General features: G+C 43.0%; 1 protein-coding gene across 5 annotated transcripts in view; it reads right to left on the minus strand.

Moving 5' to 3' along the window:
* The window catches only part of PROX1 (prospero homeobox 1), a 49,926-nt gene that overhangs the window by 13,303 nt on the left and 21,623 nt on the right, over positions 1-15,000 (minus strand). For all 5 annotated transcript variants that reach the window (XM_039568781.1, XM_039568782.1, XM_039568780.1 and 2 more), the window contains one exon: positions 14,666-14,860. In XM_039568781.1, the coding sequence (XP_039424715.1) occupies positions 14,666-14,860 (195 nt within the window). The remainder of the gene's footprint in view (positions 1-14,665; positions 14,861-15,000) is intronic.

Genomic DNA, 15,000 nt, shown 5'->3' on the forward strand with positions numbered 1-15,000 from the left:
CGTTGCAGAGCACAAGGTCATGATGATGGGAGTAAACAGGTTGGAGGGGATGAGAGGGGCAAGGCCAGATCACTCTTCTTGTTGGATGATCTAGGCAGTAGCTATACAGAGGAACTCTGTAGGGAGCCCAAGGACAAGGCATAAACAGCACCTATTAGACAAGTGCTGGAGAACCTCTCCAGAACGATGAGTCCACTACTGGGGAAGCAGTCTCAGCATGGGTAGCTCCAGGTCAGACAGCTTTCATGTGTGTGTGCACAGCAGTCCACACCCGCAACAGCAGAAGAGATTCAGGAGAAATACTTCTGCCAAGAAAACCTCATACAAAGCACAAGCTACATTTGCACAGGCACCCCCACCCCCAAAGTCAGGGTAAGGTGCGCTTTGGGGCCAGAGAGCAACCTTCTTGAATGAGATGATTGAGAAACTCCACTTGTGTCACCCACATATAACCCAGAGCCTCTTCCTCACCGGAGAAAAATTTAAGCCTGTGGGCTTTGGGGAAAAGCTGGCACCTAAACACACATTCCCATATCCACAGCCTATGTCCTGTAGGAAACTTATCAAGGACAAGCCCTTTTGCATCCCTCCCTAGCGGTAAGACATCACACTATCTCTGGAGCCACTTCTCTGTGGGCTTGCAGAGAGACTGGTCACACTCAGACCAGCCCCTTCCTTGCATGCACTCCACCAACCCAGGGACCCACCCGCTTTAAGAAGGAGCTTCCAGGCAGCTCACCTATCTACCTGGCCCCCTGCAGAGCAGGGACTTGTGCAATCAGGAGCTGCAGGCACAGATCCGGTGTCTTTTCCAGGCTAATGCTGCCCTGAGCAGCACTGTCCCACTGTCGGCTTTCCCAGGCCTGCAAGGGCAGCGTGTGCAACACCCCGCTGTTGTCCTGGCTCCTGCCACGTTTATCCAGACCGTCCCCTCCCCTCATGCATATTCCCTGTTCCCCGAGTGCAGCGAGCTGCTGTGTGGGACCATCTTAGCACTGCGAGTTGGTGTGGCAGCATATCAAGCAGGAGGCTTTGGCTTCTACACAGGAATTGGAGGCAGGTTTTGGAGTAAGTTGCTACACTTTTTGGCGCGAAAGCCACGGCAGCATATGGCCCAATGTTCTCAGTTTAAGTCTGACACTTAACATTATTTAACAGTTTCTGTGTTAGGTGCTTTATAAGGTAAAGGAAATTAACAATTTTCAGCTAATTAGATCACTCAATTGGCTGAACATCCTGGACACCTCTTAGAAAAAAACGGGTTGGCTCAGGCAATGGAAAGGCTAATGCCTCTTCCATTATCACTTATGAGGAGAGGGAAATAGTTGGAAAGGATGCTTTTATTTTAAAAACACAAATGAAAAATATCTCAACTATTGGATGCTCCAGTAAACACACTCTTCTCCCAACCAAGCACCTTTCTAGAATGCAGGGTGTCATTTTGCCCACCTCTACATGTGTCCCAATACCCCTGGCTACAGCAGCAGCTCTCTGGTGCCACCAGTCTCCATTTTTTGCCTTCATCTCATAACTCCTGCTGTACAAATCTCTTAAGAAATAGGTTTTTTTTGGAAAGAGAAAAGAATGGACAAGAAACGGGGTGGCCATTCAGGAAAGTCTGTTCTCCCACTGTAGCACACAAAGAGAAGGCCACTCTTTTGGGACAGCACTAATGTTGGGAAGGGAAAAGCATTAGTCCAAGTCCAGCTCAAAAGAGAAAAATTAAGCAAACAACAGAGGCTGCTTATTGCATTTACTGTTGCAAAGTAGCTTTTTTACTCATTGTAAAAAGCTAGAAAATGATTTAAGGATGTATTTTAAAAGTGCTTGTTTAAAATAAAGCTGAGATCCCTTATCCCATGAGGAGAGTTTGGGGCACTAGTAATCTGCTGCTGGCTTACTGTTATCTCCTCCACCAAGCTCACAAAGAGGAGAGAGAATGGGCATGGCTCTTACAAGGAAAAAACCTGACAGTGGGGCTGCTGAGATGCCTGATAATATCGGGGAAGTGAAAGTGGTAGTGCAGTGAAAATGGATACTGCATGATACATTAGATTTAATCACTTGCATTTCAATTAAGCTTTTCCACAAATAAAGACTGGGAAGTACTCTGCAGGCTCCCTGAGCGGCTGGAGCACCAAGCGCCGCTGGTGGCTGAGCACAAACAGCGTTGCCACAGCTCGCTCGGGCTCACACCCCTGCTGCCTCCCGGGGTCCTCCCTGGTGGGACCCATCTTCCCATTGCCCCGTCCTGCCCCACGCACAGCACTGCACCCTGTGGGATCCCTGTTCCAGAACTGCTGTGCCCACAGTGCAGGGGATGAGCCATTCCGTCACGGAAACAGAGCTACTCTGGCATGCAAACAGCACGGCTTTAACAAGCTAGTTTCCAAACACAAAACTTGGTAAGACTCAGGAGTAGAATGGGCTAAAACAAAATCAAAAAGACTTCCCATTTTTAATTTGGTTAGACTTTTTGCACCTTGAAATTTAGTTCTTCCCTTCCCCATCCTCAAAAATCATCAACAGCATTTTCCTGGGAAGATTGCTAAATTTCCTCTTCTGCCTTACTGATGAATTAGAACTACATGAGATGTAGACACTTCTAATGGAAACTCTGATTGCCCTTAACTTGCTGCATTGCCAGTGGCGCCGCCACAGAATGGAAAAATCACTGAGGCTCCTACAGCTTATGCTAGCTGGGCATTTAGTGTGTGTTGGGAAATGTAAGAAAGAGTCACAGGAGGGGTTATGGTCACACCCCAGAAGCTGCCTCATACAAAAACTGAAGGAGAAATAAAACTCTCACACACAAGAATAGTCTAACTTTAACTCACACTGTGGTGAAATGCAATCCGCTACAAGAGGCTGCCTACAATGCCAACCAGCATATTATGTACCCTGCTGCCAAAATCTGGCAGGTACCACATACAGGCGCCCACAAAAAACCTGTCCAGAAAAGTGACTACAGGGATGACCACCCAATTCTGGCTCAGCAGAGAGGTTATTGCATACTCTCCTGGACACATCAGCCAGATGGGAATGTGATGTGTTACTCAGAAGGACCAGGAGGCACAGCCTAGACTGTGATGAGCAGGTTATGTCTTGCACCAGCAGCAAGTCCTCTGCTTTCATGCTGTACTTCCATGTGTGAAAGAGCCTGGCATGGAGAAACTGCTGGTTAGACCATGGATACAGAGGTAAACTGGCTCACAGAGCTTGCACTTTGCAGGGATTTTTTTATGTTCAGTAGAATTTGGGTCCATAGGTGAACCACTAACACTATAGTAGAAGTGATAATTAAAATGAATATGCATCTTATATATATATATATATATATATATATATATATATATAAATGAATACATTATATATATATGTATAAGTGTTGCAACAGTACAGTAACATCTGTAATTGGCGTTGCTTGCTCTTGCTCACTCTTCCCATCTCTCAGCATTGCAGTCACCTTTGTCTTCTGTGTCTGGCCCTGAAAAGCTCCAACTGTGCCCTCTCCCTCCTCGGTTTGCATGGGCTGGGGTGGGGGGAGTGAGGAGGGAGGTAGGGGAGAAGGATGGGAAGCAGGTGGTGTTTAATCGGTCTGGCAGGGAAACAGGCTGTCACCAGGGTCCTTTTGGGGGTGTCATGAAGGTGGCAAGCATGCCCTCTGGCACAGGGTACCTCCTTTCCTCTTTCCAATGGCAGAGGGTAGGGGCAGGGGAAGGAAATTGTGTGTGGTTATGGGTGAGGGGTGTTGCAAATAAAGCTGTCTCCACCAGCTCGGGCTCCAACTGAACAATTCTGACAAATCTCCTCCCAGTGCAACCATGCTTTTATGAGCATCCAGAGCCCATCACAATGGGATAAACTGCTCCATCTATCCCATCCTGAGCCATACAACCGGCCAAAGTGGGCTACGTGTGGGTTCAAGCTCCAGTGCAGGACCAGCTAGGGACTGGTGAGGCTCGCAAGCCTGTGAGGTCAGAAGACAAAGTCTTACATCCTAATGGACTGAGCTCCCTCTCATTTGACTCCTCTTTATCCCTTGTGGAAGGAAATGGTATGACTCCAGACAGCAGTGGATTAGATAACCTCGAGGCTGGGCCTCATCTGATGGAGCCAGCCCTCTCAGCAATTGTAAGAGATAAGCCGCTCCAGCTCCTGCTCCCCCCGCCCTGCCGAACATTGATACTTGGCACTTAAAGACCTTTTATTTGCAACGTTTATTTCCCCCCTCTCCTCTAAAAAATTTCTGAAGTTGCAGACTACTGCTTTAAAAGCATTTATATGTCTATGCCACAGTTCCATCCTAAGTCCCAATCGCAGCAGTCTGTCTGCTTAGCAACAGAGATCATGCCACCCTGGTTTGCTGTCTCTACAAAGCCTCTCCACTAACTAGAGAAACAAGTTCAAGGCCACCTCTTTGAGCACTCTGGACCACCACCTGGACAGGGCTTCTTCTGACAGCACATTTCCCATTTCCACCAGAGCCTTGAAAGAGTCCCCCCGCAGAGGGCACACAAAACGAGTCAGAGCCCGCCCATGTACCTTCCCTCTCTGCAGATAAGAAAGCTGAACCTTGTCCCTTCCAGATCTAAAGGGAGAAATCATCTCCAAAACGTTGATTGCCTTTGGCCAGCCCTTCTGGCTGTCCTTCTATCTCTCATCCACCCACACTTACCTATCAGGAAGACTCTCTCTCTGCACACAAAATTCAGCTATACACTAGTGCTGCAGGTGATGGGCTATGTGTAAGTAAAGTGGTCCAGAACTCTGAAGACTCCGTCCTGCTTGGACTGAATGGTATTTCTTCACTTTATGTGCTTATAATGTTACAACTTCTACAAACTGCATCTCCTTCTGCTCCCAGGTTCGCTATGTCTCACACAGGTGAAGAACATAGAGTCCCCATGGATCCTTGCAATATCCTGCTGCCACTTCCTCACAACCTCAATATTTCCCCTTACAGAGTTAAGTATGTTTGAAAACAGCGTCCCCTTTGCGCTCCCCACCAATGCTGGCAGGTCTGTCTGCAAGCAGACCTGCGCTGCCACTGCTCTCTCAGGCCAGGGATATCTGCTCTGAGAAAGGGCAGGACCCCAACAAGCTGGCCCAGAAACCAGCACGGGTCACCGCGCTGCTAAACCTCTCCCACAGTTTCCAAAGGATTTTGACAGTTTGCTAATCGACATTATGAGAGCCTCACTCTCATCCATTTTAAAACACATTGAATATATCAAGCAAACAGTGTCCTGCGTGAAGGTGACCTATTCAAAGTCCTATAGGATGGGCAATCCTATCTGTAAGACTTCTGTTAAAGTCAGTCACACAGCCCTGACCCCACACTGTGAGACAGGATCGGCTGGGACCTCCTCTTTTGGCAAGCGTGCCTCACAAAAATAAAAACAACACCCCCCTCCACCCCACATCCATGAACATGATGGCTCTGTGACTCCAAATCCAGTGCTGCATTTAATGTTTAGTTTTAAAAAATTAAATGAAACTTTTTTCCAATTAACACAAAATATATTCACACACTTGACTGTATAGTAACACAACAAAAGACAGCTCTTCAGCTGGCATCTATTAATTAGCTGCAGTGATTGCTGGAGCTGATTTACACCAGACACTGAGAATCCAGCCCAGAATTTAGTTCAGTGTCATGAAGAAAAAGCATGGGGTGGGTGGAAAATGGAGGAAAAAATCTTACAAAGCTAGTAAGCTAACCCACTATTTCACATCTCTCTGTATGACATTTATATAGAACAGCTTAGATAAAGTTTAGAAGATCAAACATTTTCCTCAATTTTCACAGTACAAAATGTTCTATGACCTTCTAATGTGACACATTAAAACAGGATACAAGAAATTTCAGCTGATCAGGTCTCATGAACACCCTTAACCTTCACTAGACAGCGCTGCTCCTCCAAAAGTTCTGAGTGAGAAATTTAGCTATGTTGTCTAAAAGAAATGAAGAAAGTCTGGAAAAAACATGTGCAACTTGCATGTTACCCATTACCACAGCTAGGATTTATAAAACGGTAAAAGTAATCATTGATTTCTTTTCCTTTTTTTCTTTTCCTTTTTTTTTCTTTCCTTTTTTTTTTCCTTTTTTTTCAAACACCAAGTCTTAAAATTGCCTAACAAATTCCTGCTAGGTACAGAATGAAAGAAAAAGCATTTCAGCTTGTAAGGGATAAGACTCTAAGCAAGTGAGGGATAATATGGGTTAAAATTCACCTTGCTTCTCACTCCTCATCCACGATGGGATTTTGGAGAACAACGGACATCTGGAAATCGGTTTTACACAGAAAAATAGAAAACAGGGAAGAACTAGGAAGATGAATAAAGGCTCATCACAGACACAAAAGACCAGAGGAAAAAGAAGCTTGGATTTGGGTATTCTTGTCTGGCAAGGAGGCAGGCAGTAAGGCTAATGAAGCATTTGCGATATGGGACGTATGCCAGCGTAACAAAGAAGATGTGCATCAGCTCTGCAGATGTGCCAAAGCCCCCAGAGCAAAATAATGACATAATCACCATCAGTGTCACAGACCAGACTGTACACAAGGTGACATGGGAGAGAATAAATAAGGGTCTTTAGAGGCCTGTAGTACACACACGGGAAGGAATAGCCATTCCTCACAACTGCCACAAGAGAGTGGCGAGATGTTGGGTATAATGTGTGCAGCTAGCAAAAGAAATCTTGAATTGTGCAAGGCTAACACACTATAAATTGGTGCTTTTCTCAATCTCCAGTTGACGTTTCAATTCCCACTACCCCTTGTTGAATGCAGAATGAAATGGCACTAGGAGCCAGAAGAGTTTGCCAAGTTTTGTTTGTTTTGTTCGTCAGTTTCTTTTCTTTTTCCTTTTTTTTTGGGGGGGTAGGGGGTGAAGGGGAATGTTTTTTTTGTTTTGTTTGAGATGAGGAGGGGGCAATTAAGAGGAGTATGGTAAATAATTGTAGAAGAAACAAAACCAAAAAACCAAAAACCCCAAAACAAAACACAGCACATCATCACTACATGCACACAAGCACACAGGAACAGAAACCCAACACCATTCAGCTGGAACAATCCTAGGATTCCCCCAAAGCAAAGCTAGAAAAAAATGAGGATGGGGTTTGATTTGTTGGGTTGTTTTTTTTTTTGCAGGGAGGGTAGTGGGCATTTTACCTTCTGGTGTACAACTATCCCTGAACTAAACCAGAAAAAAATCCACTAAAATATTTTTCCATGCTAAAAGAAAAGATTACTATTTTATTGATCAGTAATAAAACACCGCTTAGGGTAATTTAGTACTTAACATGTTATTTGCAGTGGGGAGTAATCTGAAAAGCTCTGAGTAGCCCTAAATCATTTCACAACAGCTCTCCCAGCATAAAAGCAAGTGTTTGCCTCCGTACAGCTGTGTGATTTTGTGGTATATATATTTTTTTTTACAGAACTTCTGTCAATTTTTAAAGGGAACATCTATTTGATAAAGTAGAACAATGCTGCTAGTAATCCACAGGCCTAAGTGGGCAAACTGTGAAAGAGCAGGAGGTAGGCTGAAGGTACCAACAGGACTCTCGCAGAAGGAACATTCAAGTACGTAATTGTTTGCAGGATCTGGACCTACAAGAGGAGCTCAGAAGAACAAAGCACTTGGCTTCACCAATGTCCCTTTTCATTGCTTCTAATGAAAGATTCATAAGAATAACTTTAATTTTTTATGATCTTTTTTTGCATTACTGTATTAGCTGCATCTACTTTGTATGCAATTTCTTCTTAAATACAGAAAACCTGTTTCAAAATGCCAGACATAATAACTTAATCAGTACAATAATTCATCTTGATTGTTGTGTGGTCCTTCTTAACAGTCAGGAAGTGAGATGGAGAAAATGTTTTATATGATTATTTCTTCCCGTTGCAAAGTGATGCATTTGTGAAGAATGCAGGTGAAGGTCCATAGTGGAGTTGTTTGTTTTGGTTTTTTGTTTTTTTTTTTTTTGTTTTTTTTTTTTTTTTTTTTTTGAGAGAGAGAAAAAAAATTATTAAAACCTCCCTAATTTGCTAGTTAAACTGTTCAGTGGAAGAATGATTGTATTTGTCCTTTTTGGCTTCGCCCAATTAATTGGAGCAGTAACATAGCGGTTGTTAATAAACAGCTCTAATTTGACGGTACTTCTTGCCTATCTACTAACCCCACCATATCTTTGTTTAGCATATCATCAGGGAAAACAAGGAAGCATGTATATAATTTTGTTCTGTTGTATATGAAGTTTAATAATTATGCCACAGTGGATTCTAAATTAATCACAGAAGGCACAACAATATTAATAATCTGTTTAGCAAACTCCAGTGTCTTTGCACTTTGATGTTAGGAGCAGAGGCAGTACGAACTGTGGCAGTTTTTTAAATTGGGGGAGTGTTTGTTTCTTTTTCAGCTTATATCAATGTTTTCTTTTATGCTTTTTCTACTGTGCACCTTGTTTCCCTCTAAGAAAAAAAACCAACAAACCACAAACCAAAACCACAGAACAATTCAACAAACAAGCCTGTGCTTATTTGGGTGTGTTTGGATCAAAGCTGACAGATCGAATTTTTCATTTATTTAACCAAGTTTCATTGCAGCCATTCTTCATAATTACAGCAGTGTTTTAATTTTTTTCCTTTCCTTGAATAGGAGAGAAGGGGTTCTGAGAAGTTTTTAATTAGCTAAATAGGTCTGTGTAATCTAGATGAAATAAACACGCCCGTTTGAAAGGGTTGTTAGAACTTTTCCAGCCATTTAATCCATAGATGGCTGAACACAATGATACCTTCCACAGAAAGCTACAGCCACCACCAGCAGCTGTTAGAAGAGAGCTTGCTCCCTGCTCCTATTGATAACCCTTTGTGGAATGAAGAAAAAGAGCTGAGGGAAGGAGAACTGAATGTCAGACAATAGACATCGCTACACACACTGTCTCTGAACTTTCCTCATCTCTGAAGGACAATTAATTATGAAGGCCTTTGGGGTAGGTCGAAGCAAGGGAAAACCTACTGCTGGCCCAGCACTCCAGCCGCTATCTCTGTGTTTGTTAAATGGTTGTGCCTGTTGGGGAACCAGAGTAGCAGCCACCAAAATAGCCAATAGATCATTTAGGAAAAAAGAGCAAAAGATTTTTTTATGTGTGTCTGTCCTTGTATAATTCTATTCTCACTGTGAAATCATCCATACACAAAACACAAGGACAATTTTTTTTTTTTTTAGAAGAACCACAGGGTAGGTTACAGTCAGAAACGGCCTCTCAGTGGTGTGTTAAAAAGGATGGTCTTTTCACCAAATCATTTCACAGAGGCAAAACAGACAAACACAAAGAGTTGAGACTTTTTCTCCTACATTAAATAGAGTAACTGATAAGGTCAGACATATGATACCTAAAGACATGAATCTGTGAACTCTTGAAGTCAAAGGACTTCTCTGTGCAAAGGAACAATCTTTCAAAGGAAATAGATCATAGAACTCCACTGAATCCCCTTTAAACTTTATGAAGCAGGAGGAGAAAAAGCTCTAAGTAGGGAAGCTTGACAGAAGAGCCTTGAACTATTTTCTGAAGGAAAGATGAGACCCTCCCTAGGCTGCCACAAAACATCTTTTTTTTTCTAAAGGCTCTTCTGAACTTTGATATGTGCCAAGACACCGCTATTGAAAGCTGTATAATTATGTGCTATAGCCACTGTAGAAAATGCTTTGTTCACCACAACAAAGAACAATAAGCAAAGTAAAGTGACATTACACTGTATCTTTTTCTTTAAGAATGTTGAGAAAGGTCACGGTACGTTATAACTAATAAAGCTGTTGAGTAAGGAAGTTTAAAGTTGGGCTTGCTGTGCTTAAATGCAACCCAATGACAAAAAGGCAGAGGGAACTAAAATTGTAATGACATTAAAAAATAGATCATATATCAACGTGCCAACTTCATTATACAAACACCTTGATTCCAAAGGACACAAACAGCAGACCCCGGTGTAGTGCTGCAATTGTATTCCTCTCGCGACTCTCTCCCTAATAGCTTCCAACTACGGTCTGCAGTTCAACTAACTGCAAAAACTGATTAATAAGCATTAATTGATACATGCAATGCACAGACCTTCTATTGCAAGCCATGGATTTTGTTACTTGATTAAAAACCAGGTTCATGTCCTGTGCAGTTTCAAGGAAAGCTCTGCTGTTTCACAAGAGAGGCTCTTCAAAATTAGAGGGAGAAAAAAAAAAAAAGAAAAAGAAAAGGAAAAAGGCCAGAGGGCATCAATTAAGTTTCCTGAAACCAAGATATTTAAGAGAAAAAGAAATACCATCTGGCCACCTATGTTTCAGTTTTTCTTCAGAGGACTCAGGACAGTTACATTTGTTAGTCTCAAATTGCCAGAGCAGCTTTACTCCCCTTGCTGCAGACCAGCAGTCAGCAGCCTTCCAACTCTGTCTTTAAGAATGCCGAGAACGATGTGGAAACACTACAACAATAAAGCCCTTGAAGGAGGAAGTATACAGCTGAGGGAGAAATGTGAGGAGTGGAATACTGAAACAAACAACTGTCCCATTGGGCTGTGCTCACTGCTGGTACCACCAGAAGTGCAGAGACTGCCACAGCAGGGCAGTTTGCATGGAAAGAGCAACCTTTGGGATGCAAGTTAGCAAGTTACAGACTTGATTTTCACTTCTCTTGAGGCCACTTTGCACTGCTCCAGAGTATTAGGGTAGTTGTAAACTGTACTTTACAGTGCCTATGTGCTGCAAAACCACTCAAAAGTGGCCTTAGTTAAAATGAGAATCAGGTTCGAGGACTTTAATTCTCTTTTTGATGAACACCAATTCAGTTCAAGATGAGTCCTGCAGATGAAACTGGGGAAGAATACAGGTTCCTAAAATAAGCATATGAGTGGCCAGCATTTTTTATAATTTAGGATGTCTTAATTTTTGGATGCAGTGCTGGGCACACTTCATTTCAGGGAATGGACTGCTGAGGACCTCCTGACAAAGTGACTCTTACTGAGCATCCCAAAATGAAATTGACCTAAAATCATGATCACTTCTGAAAATGTTGGCAGCCTGCATTCCTCTCAAGGGCTTGTAGGCCGCTTACGTGACTGGGTTATTACTTAGATTTTATAGGTGGTGTAATTTGACTTGTTTTACATCATCCCATTGATTTTTATGGGACTAACTCAGAGTGCCTTAAGTTAAACATTCTGCTAAGACCTGAGTACAACTGGTCTTAATTAGGTTTTTCCCACTAGTATGGTTTTCCCATGCCAAAAGAAAGGCAAACTCCTTAAAAATGGTTTTCTCCCCCTTGGAAATGATGTGTGCCGTAACTAGCGCTGTGAAACGAGGCTATCCTCGCATCGAGCCCCGCTGTACCAAAACTGCAGACAGTGTGTTTGTGCAAATAATGCAGCTTGGCAGGCGCCTCACTATTGTGATCCATCTCAATAACTGCATCTGCAAAATCGGGCAAGTTCCCGTGGAGCAGCGGGAGGGCCGAGCTCGGGAAGATGGTGCGTGCAGGACTCGCTTTGGTTTGCCCACCCCACGGAGGAGCGGGGCAAGGAGGAGGAGTAGGCAGGGGGGCACAGAGCGGAACTGCCACCACAGAGAGACCCCGGTGCTTCAGAACTAAGGCTGAGTTGTTAAATGCCCACCAGGAAAATGAACAGGCACTGTTCAGAGAAGCATTAATACGTGGAGAATGATGGTAACTGCTAAAATATGCCAGGGAACAAGGATGATTGAGAAAGAGTGGGAGACAAAGCAAGGCTAAAATTCAGGTATTGTCCTGAGGCCAGTTTCTTTTTGTTGTTTTAAGTACATAAATCAGAAAAGCAAGCCTCTTGTTTATGTTTTTTAACTCACGTTAAACGAAACTTTATTTCAACTCCTGTTTTTTAACCATATTTTTATTTTAACTCAAAGCATGGTATCCCCCCTGGTTTTCAATCATCCTGCCAGAGCCACAACTGTGAGCTCGGATGACCTGTGTTGGGGCAGATTCTGGAAGAGAGTTACAAAATTATTTAGGTTTTATTTTCCTTTCTTTTTCTTTTAATGCATAGCAACAATATCTGACTTTAATTATTGCAGCTGGCATTCAAAAGCCTATGGCAACACCGCAGATGAGACAGATATCAAGTGGCACAGCAAGCTGTCCTCTCTTTCTGACCAACTCGAGCTGGGACACCCACATTTGTGGCTTTCATTCACCAGGACAACTGACCTTCTTCCTCCCTGAAAGAATGGCCCCAGAATAGAGAAGCATCTTCACCTTCCGCAAAAAATATCCCAAACTGTTTTTTTTCTTTTTTTTTCACTTTCAAAACTCAGTCCCTAATTTCTCTCTTCAGCTCAGCGCATGTTTCTCCAGCTAACCCTACTGCAAGAGAGAAAAATGTGGAACTGGCTACACATATGTACACACAAAACACAGGCAAAGTTGCACTGCACTTTGGGAGAAGGCCTTGGATCTGTCTCTGGCTCACAGCCACAAGGGTACAATGGCAAAGCTAAAAACGATAGGACATGTGGTTTGTTAAACATCTTACTTGACTTTGCTACAAGCTGTCAGTGGCAATGCCCAGGGAAAGGAACACAGTATCACAAATTCTTGAACAAATCAATGGCACAGCCTGATATGGACCAAACACACATTCTAACTCGAGAATTTTTTCATGATAGTCAGTTTAGGCCTATATGCACAAAGTATATGCATGAATGTGACCCAAGAACAGATAAACGGGAGGGTTTAGGAATGATATGTAGGTGATTTAAGAGAACTAGCATATCAGACTAATCGGAAGATCAGCAAAGCATCACTAAAGTATGAGAGGAAGGAACTTTGATGATGCTAAATACAGCAAATGCTCAGTTTGCTAAATCCTTTTGGATCCAGTTTCAACATTACAGTACTTGTCATTTTTGCTTTCCAGCTTGTGGGGGAGGGGATGGGCATTTATCAGGAAAAGTTACATTGTCTACATTAAACCCTGCACCACACAGCTTAATGTTCTCATAACTGTTGGATCCTCAGCAAAACCGAGACCTGAACTCTAGGAAATTCTCATTGCACTACATAACACAAGGAAGACTAAATGAATGAATTTGTAATCACCATTTATAATATCTCTTTCCCTCCACAACGGAGGAAAACAAACCAAGGGGCTCCTTTCCAACCAACTGCAGGACCCTTGGCTGAGAAGACTGCAATCACTAGCAGTACTGAACATATGAGATTTATGTTTTATTATATGCCTGAAAACACATATACACCCCCCACAGTTCTTCACTGGAGTAATGCATTTACATTAACGTTGGCACTAACACTTTGAAAATGAGTAATAAGTGTCTGAAATCATCAAAAGTATGAGAACTTTCGAGTTCAAGGAACATTTCAACCTATGTTCTACGAACAGAAAAAAGTTAGTAAGAAAACAACTTGAGGGAATTTAAGCACAAGGAAAAAGTTGGTCACACTTATCTCCTGGTGTGTTTCCTTTTCTATTCCTGTATTTAGTGATTGTGGCTTGGCATCAGGACAGACCTACATCCCAGGAGTGGGAGTCTCCTGTCTTTTGCCTGCTTGAGTTCCTAGCAGGACCAGAGCCCTTGGGAGTGCCTGGGGGGTCATGGCACACCAAAAACAGTATAGATGTTGCCATCATCCACAATGAATCCCAAAACCCTTGAGGAACATCCTCTTCCCCCCTTTTCCTTCATCTGCCCCTTGCACGCAACCATCCTCCCAGAAAATTCTGCCAGCCCAGAAGAGTGGGAAACAGCCAAGAAAGACAACAAAATCTTTTCTCAGAGTTTTTGCATCATCTGAACTTCTGTGCTATGAAAACAAGCCCTGCTAAAAATCCATCAGAAGGATTTTAGGCAGGAAACCACCCTCCTTATGCTGACAAATGTCACTTTTGCTACAGGAGGGGGATCATTATGCAACTCGACCCTGAGTGAAAGGTGCAGACAAAAAAAAAAATTAGTACCACCATTGCTTTCCCACTCCACCAAGGGATGGGATTACTCAAGCCTCCCCCACACGCATACCCTGTTCAAATGCATCATTACATCTGACTACCTGAACAATGCAAACTGCCATCCTCAGCAGGGAGAAACACTCTCCCGTGGTATCGCCGAGGGTCAGCATGTTAATGATAACAATAGTCTGCTGAGCTACCAGGCTGGCCTGTAAACAGGAATCTTAATCTAAGCCACAAACATGTTACAGCAGAAAACAGAGCATTTACTTCGAGTACGCATTTTATCCTGCAGTTGGACAAAGCAAATTCATTTTAGTTCTGTAAATCAAATGAAGGAAAGCTGAGTGTTTGATCACACAATTAGGAAGCTTTAGAAGAGCTGTGAGGTGACTTCTTTTACTGCTGTCCCTCCTAAAGGAAACTTCAAAAAGTCAAAACTAAGAAACTTGTCAAAAAAAAGTGAAAACTTTTATCTCTTGTCAAGTCCTAGTGAGGCATAAGTGTCCAGCTACCAGGGCTAAAAAGATTAATTAGCATCATTCAGGAATGTGGAATGCCAAGATTCCACTGGTCACAGCCACATCAAAAAGGTACATTATTTTAAAGGCAGCATGGACCTTGGAGTGACTCACACACACAGAGAAACAAAGATCAGTGCCTACCTCAAAATCATTTGCTTTATTGTAGTGCATGTTCAGGGCCCTGTACAGCTCACAGTCTCTGGTTATAGACAGCTCCTCAGTGCTCGTGACCCCGTCGTTGATGGCTTGCCGCGCATACTTCTCCATCTGAATGTAGTAAAACTCACGGAAATTGCTAAACCACTTGATGAGCTGAGAGGTAATGCATCTGTTGAACTGTTAAATTTAAACAGTAAGAAGGATAAGAGCACTGACATTCCTCCCCCCAGCCCCATTTCTTTCAAAAAGCATTCTTTCCTCCCCGTCCCCACCACCTTTTAAACCCATGTCTCTGTGCTTCTACTGCGGAGGGGGGA

The sequence above is a fragment of the Corvus cornix genome, chromosome 3, assembly GCF_000738735.6.
Source record: "Corvus cornix cornix isolate S_Up_H32 chromosome 3, ASM73873v5, whole genome shotgun sequence".
Taxonomy (NCBI): Eukaryota; Metazoa; Chordata; class Aves; order Passeriformes; family Corvidae; genus Corvus; species Corvus cornix.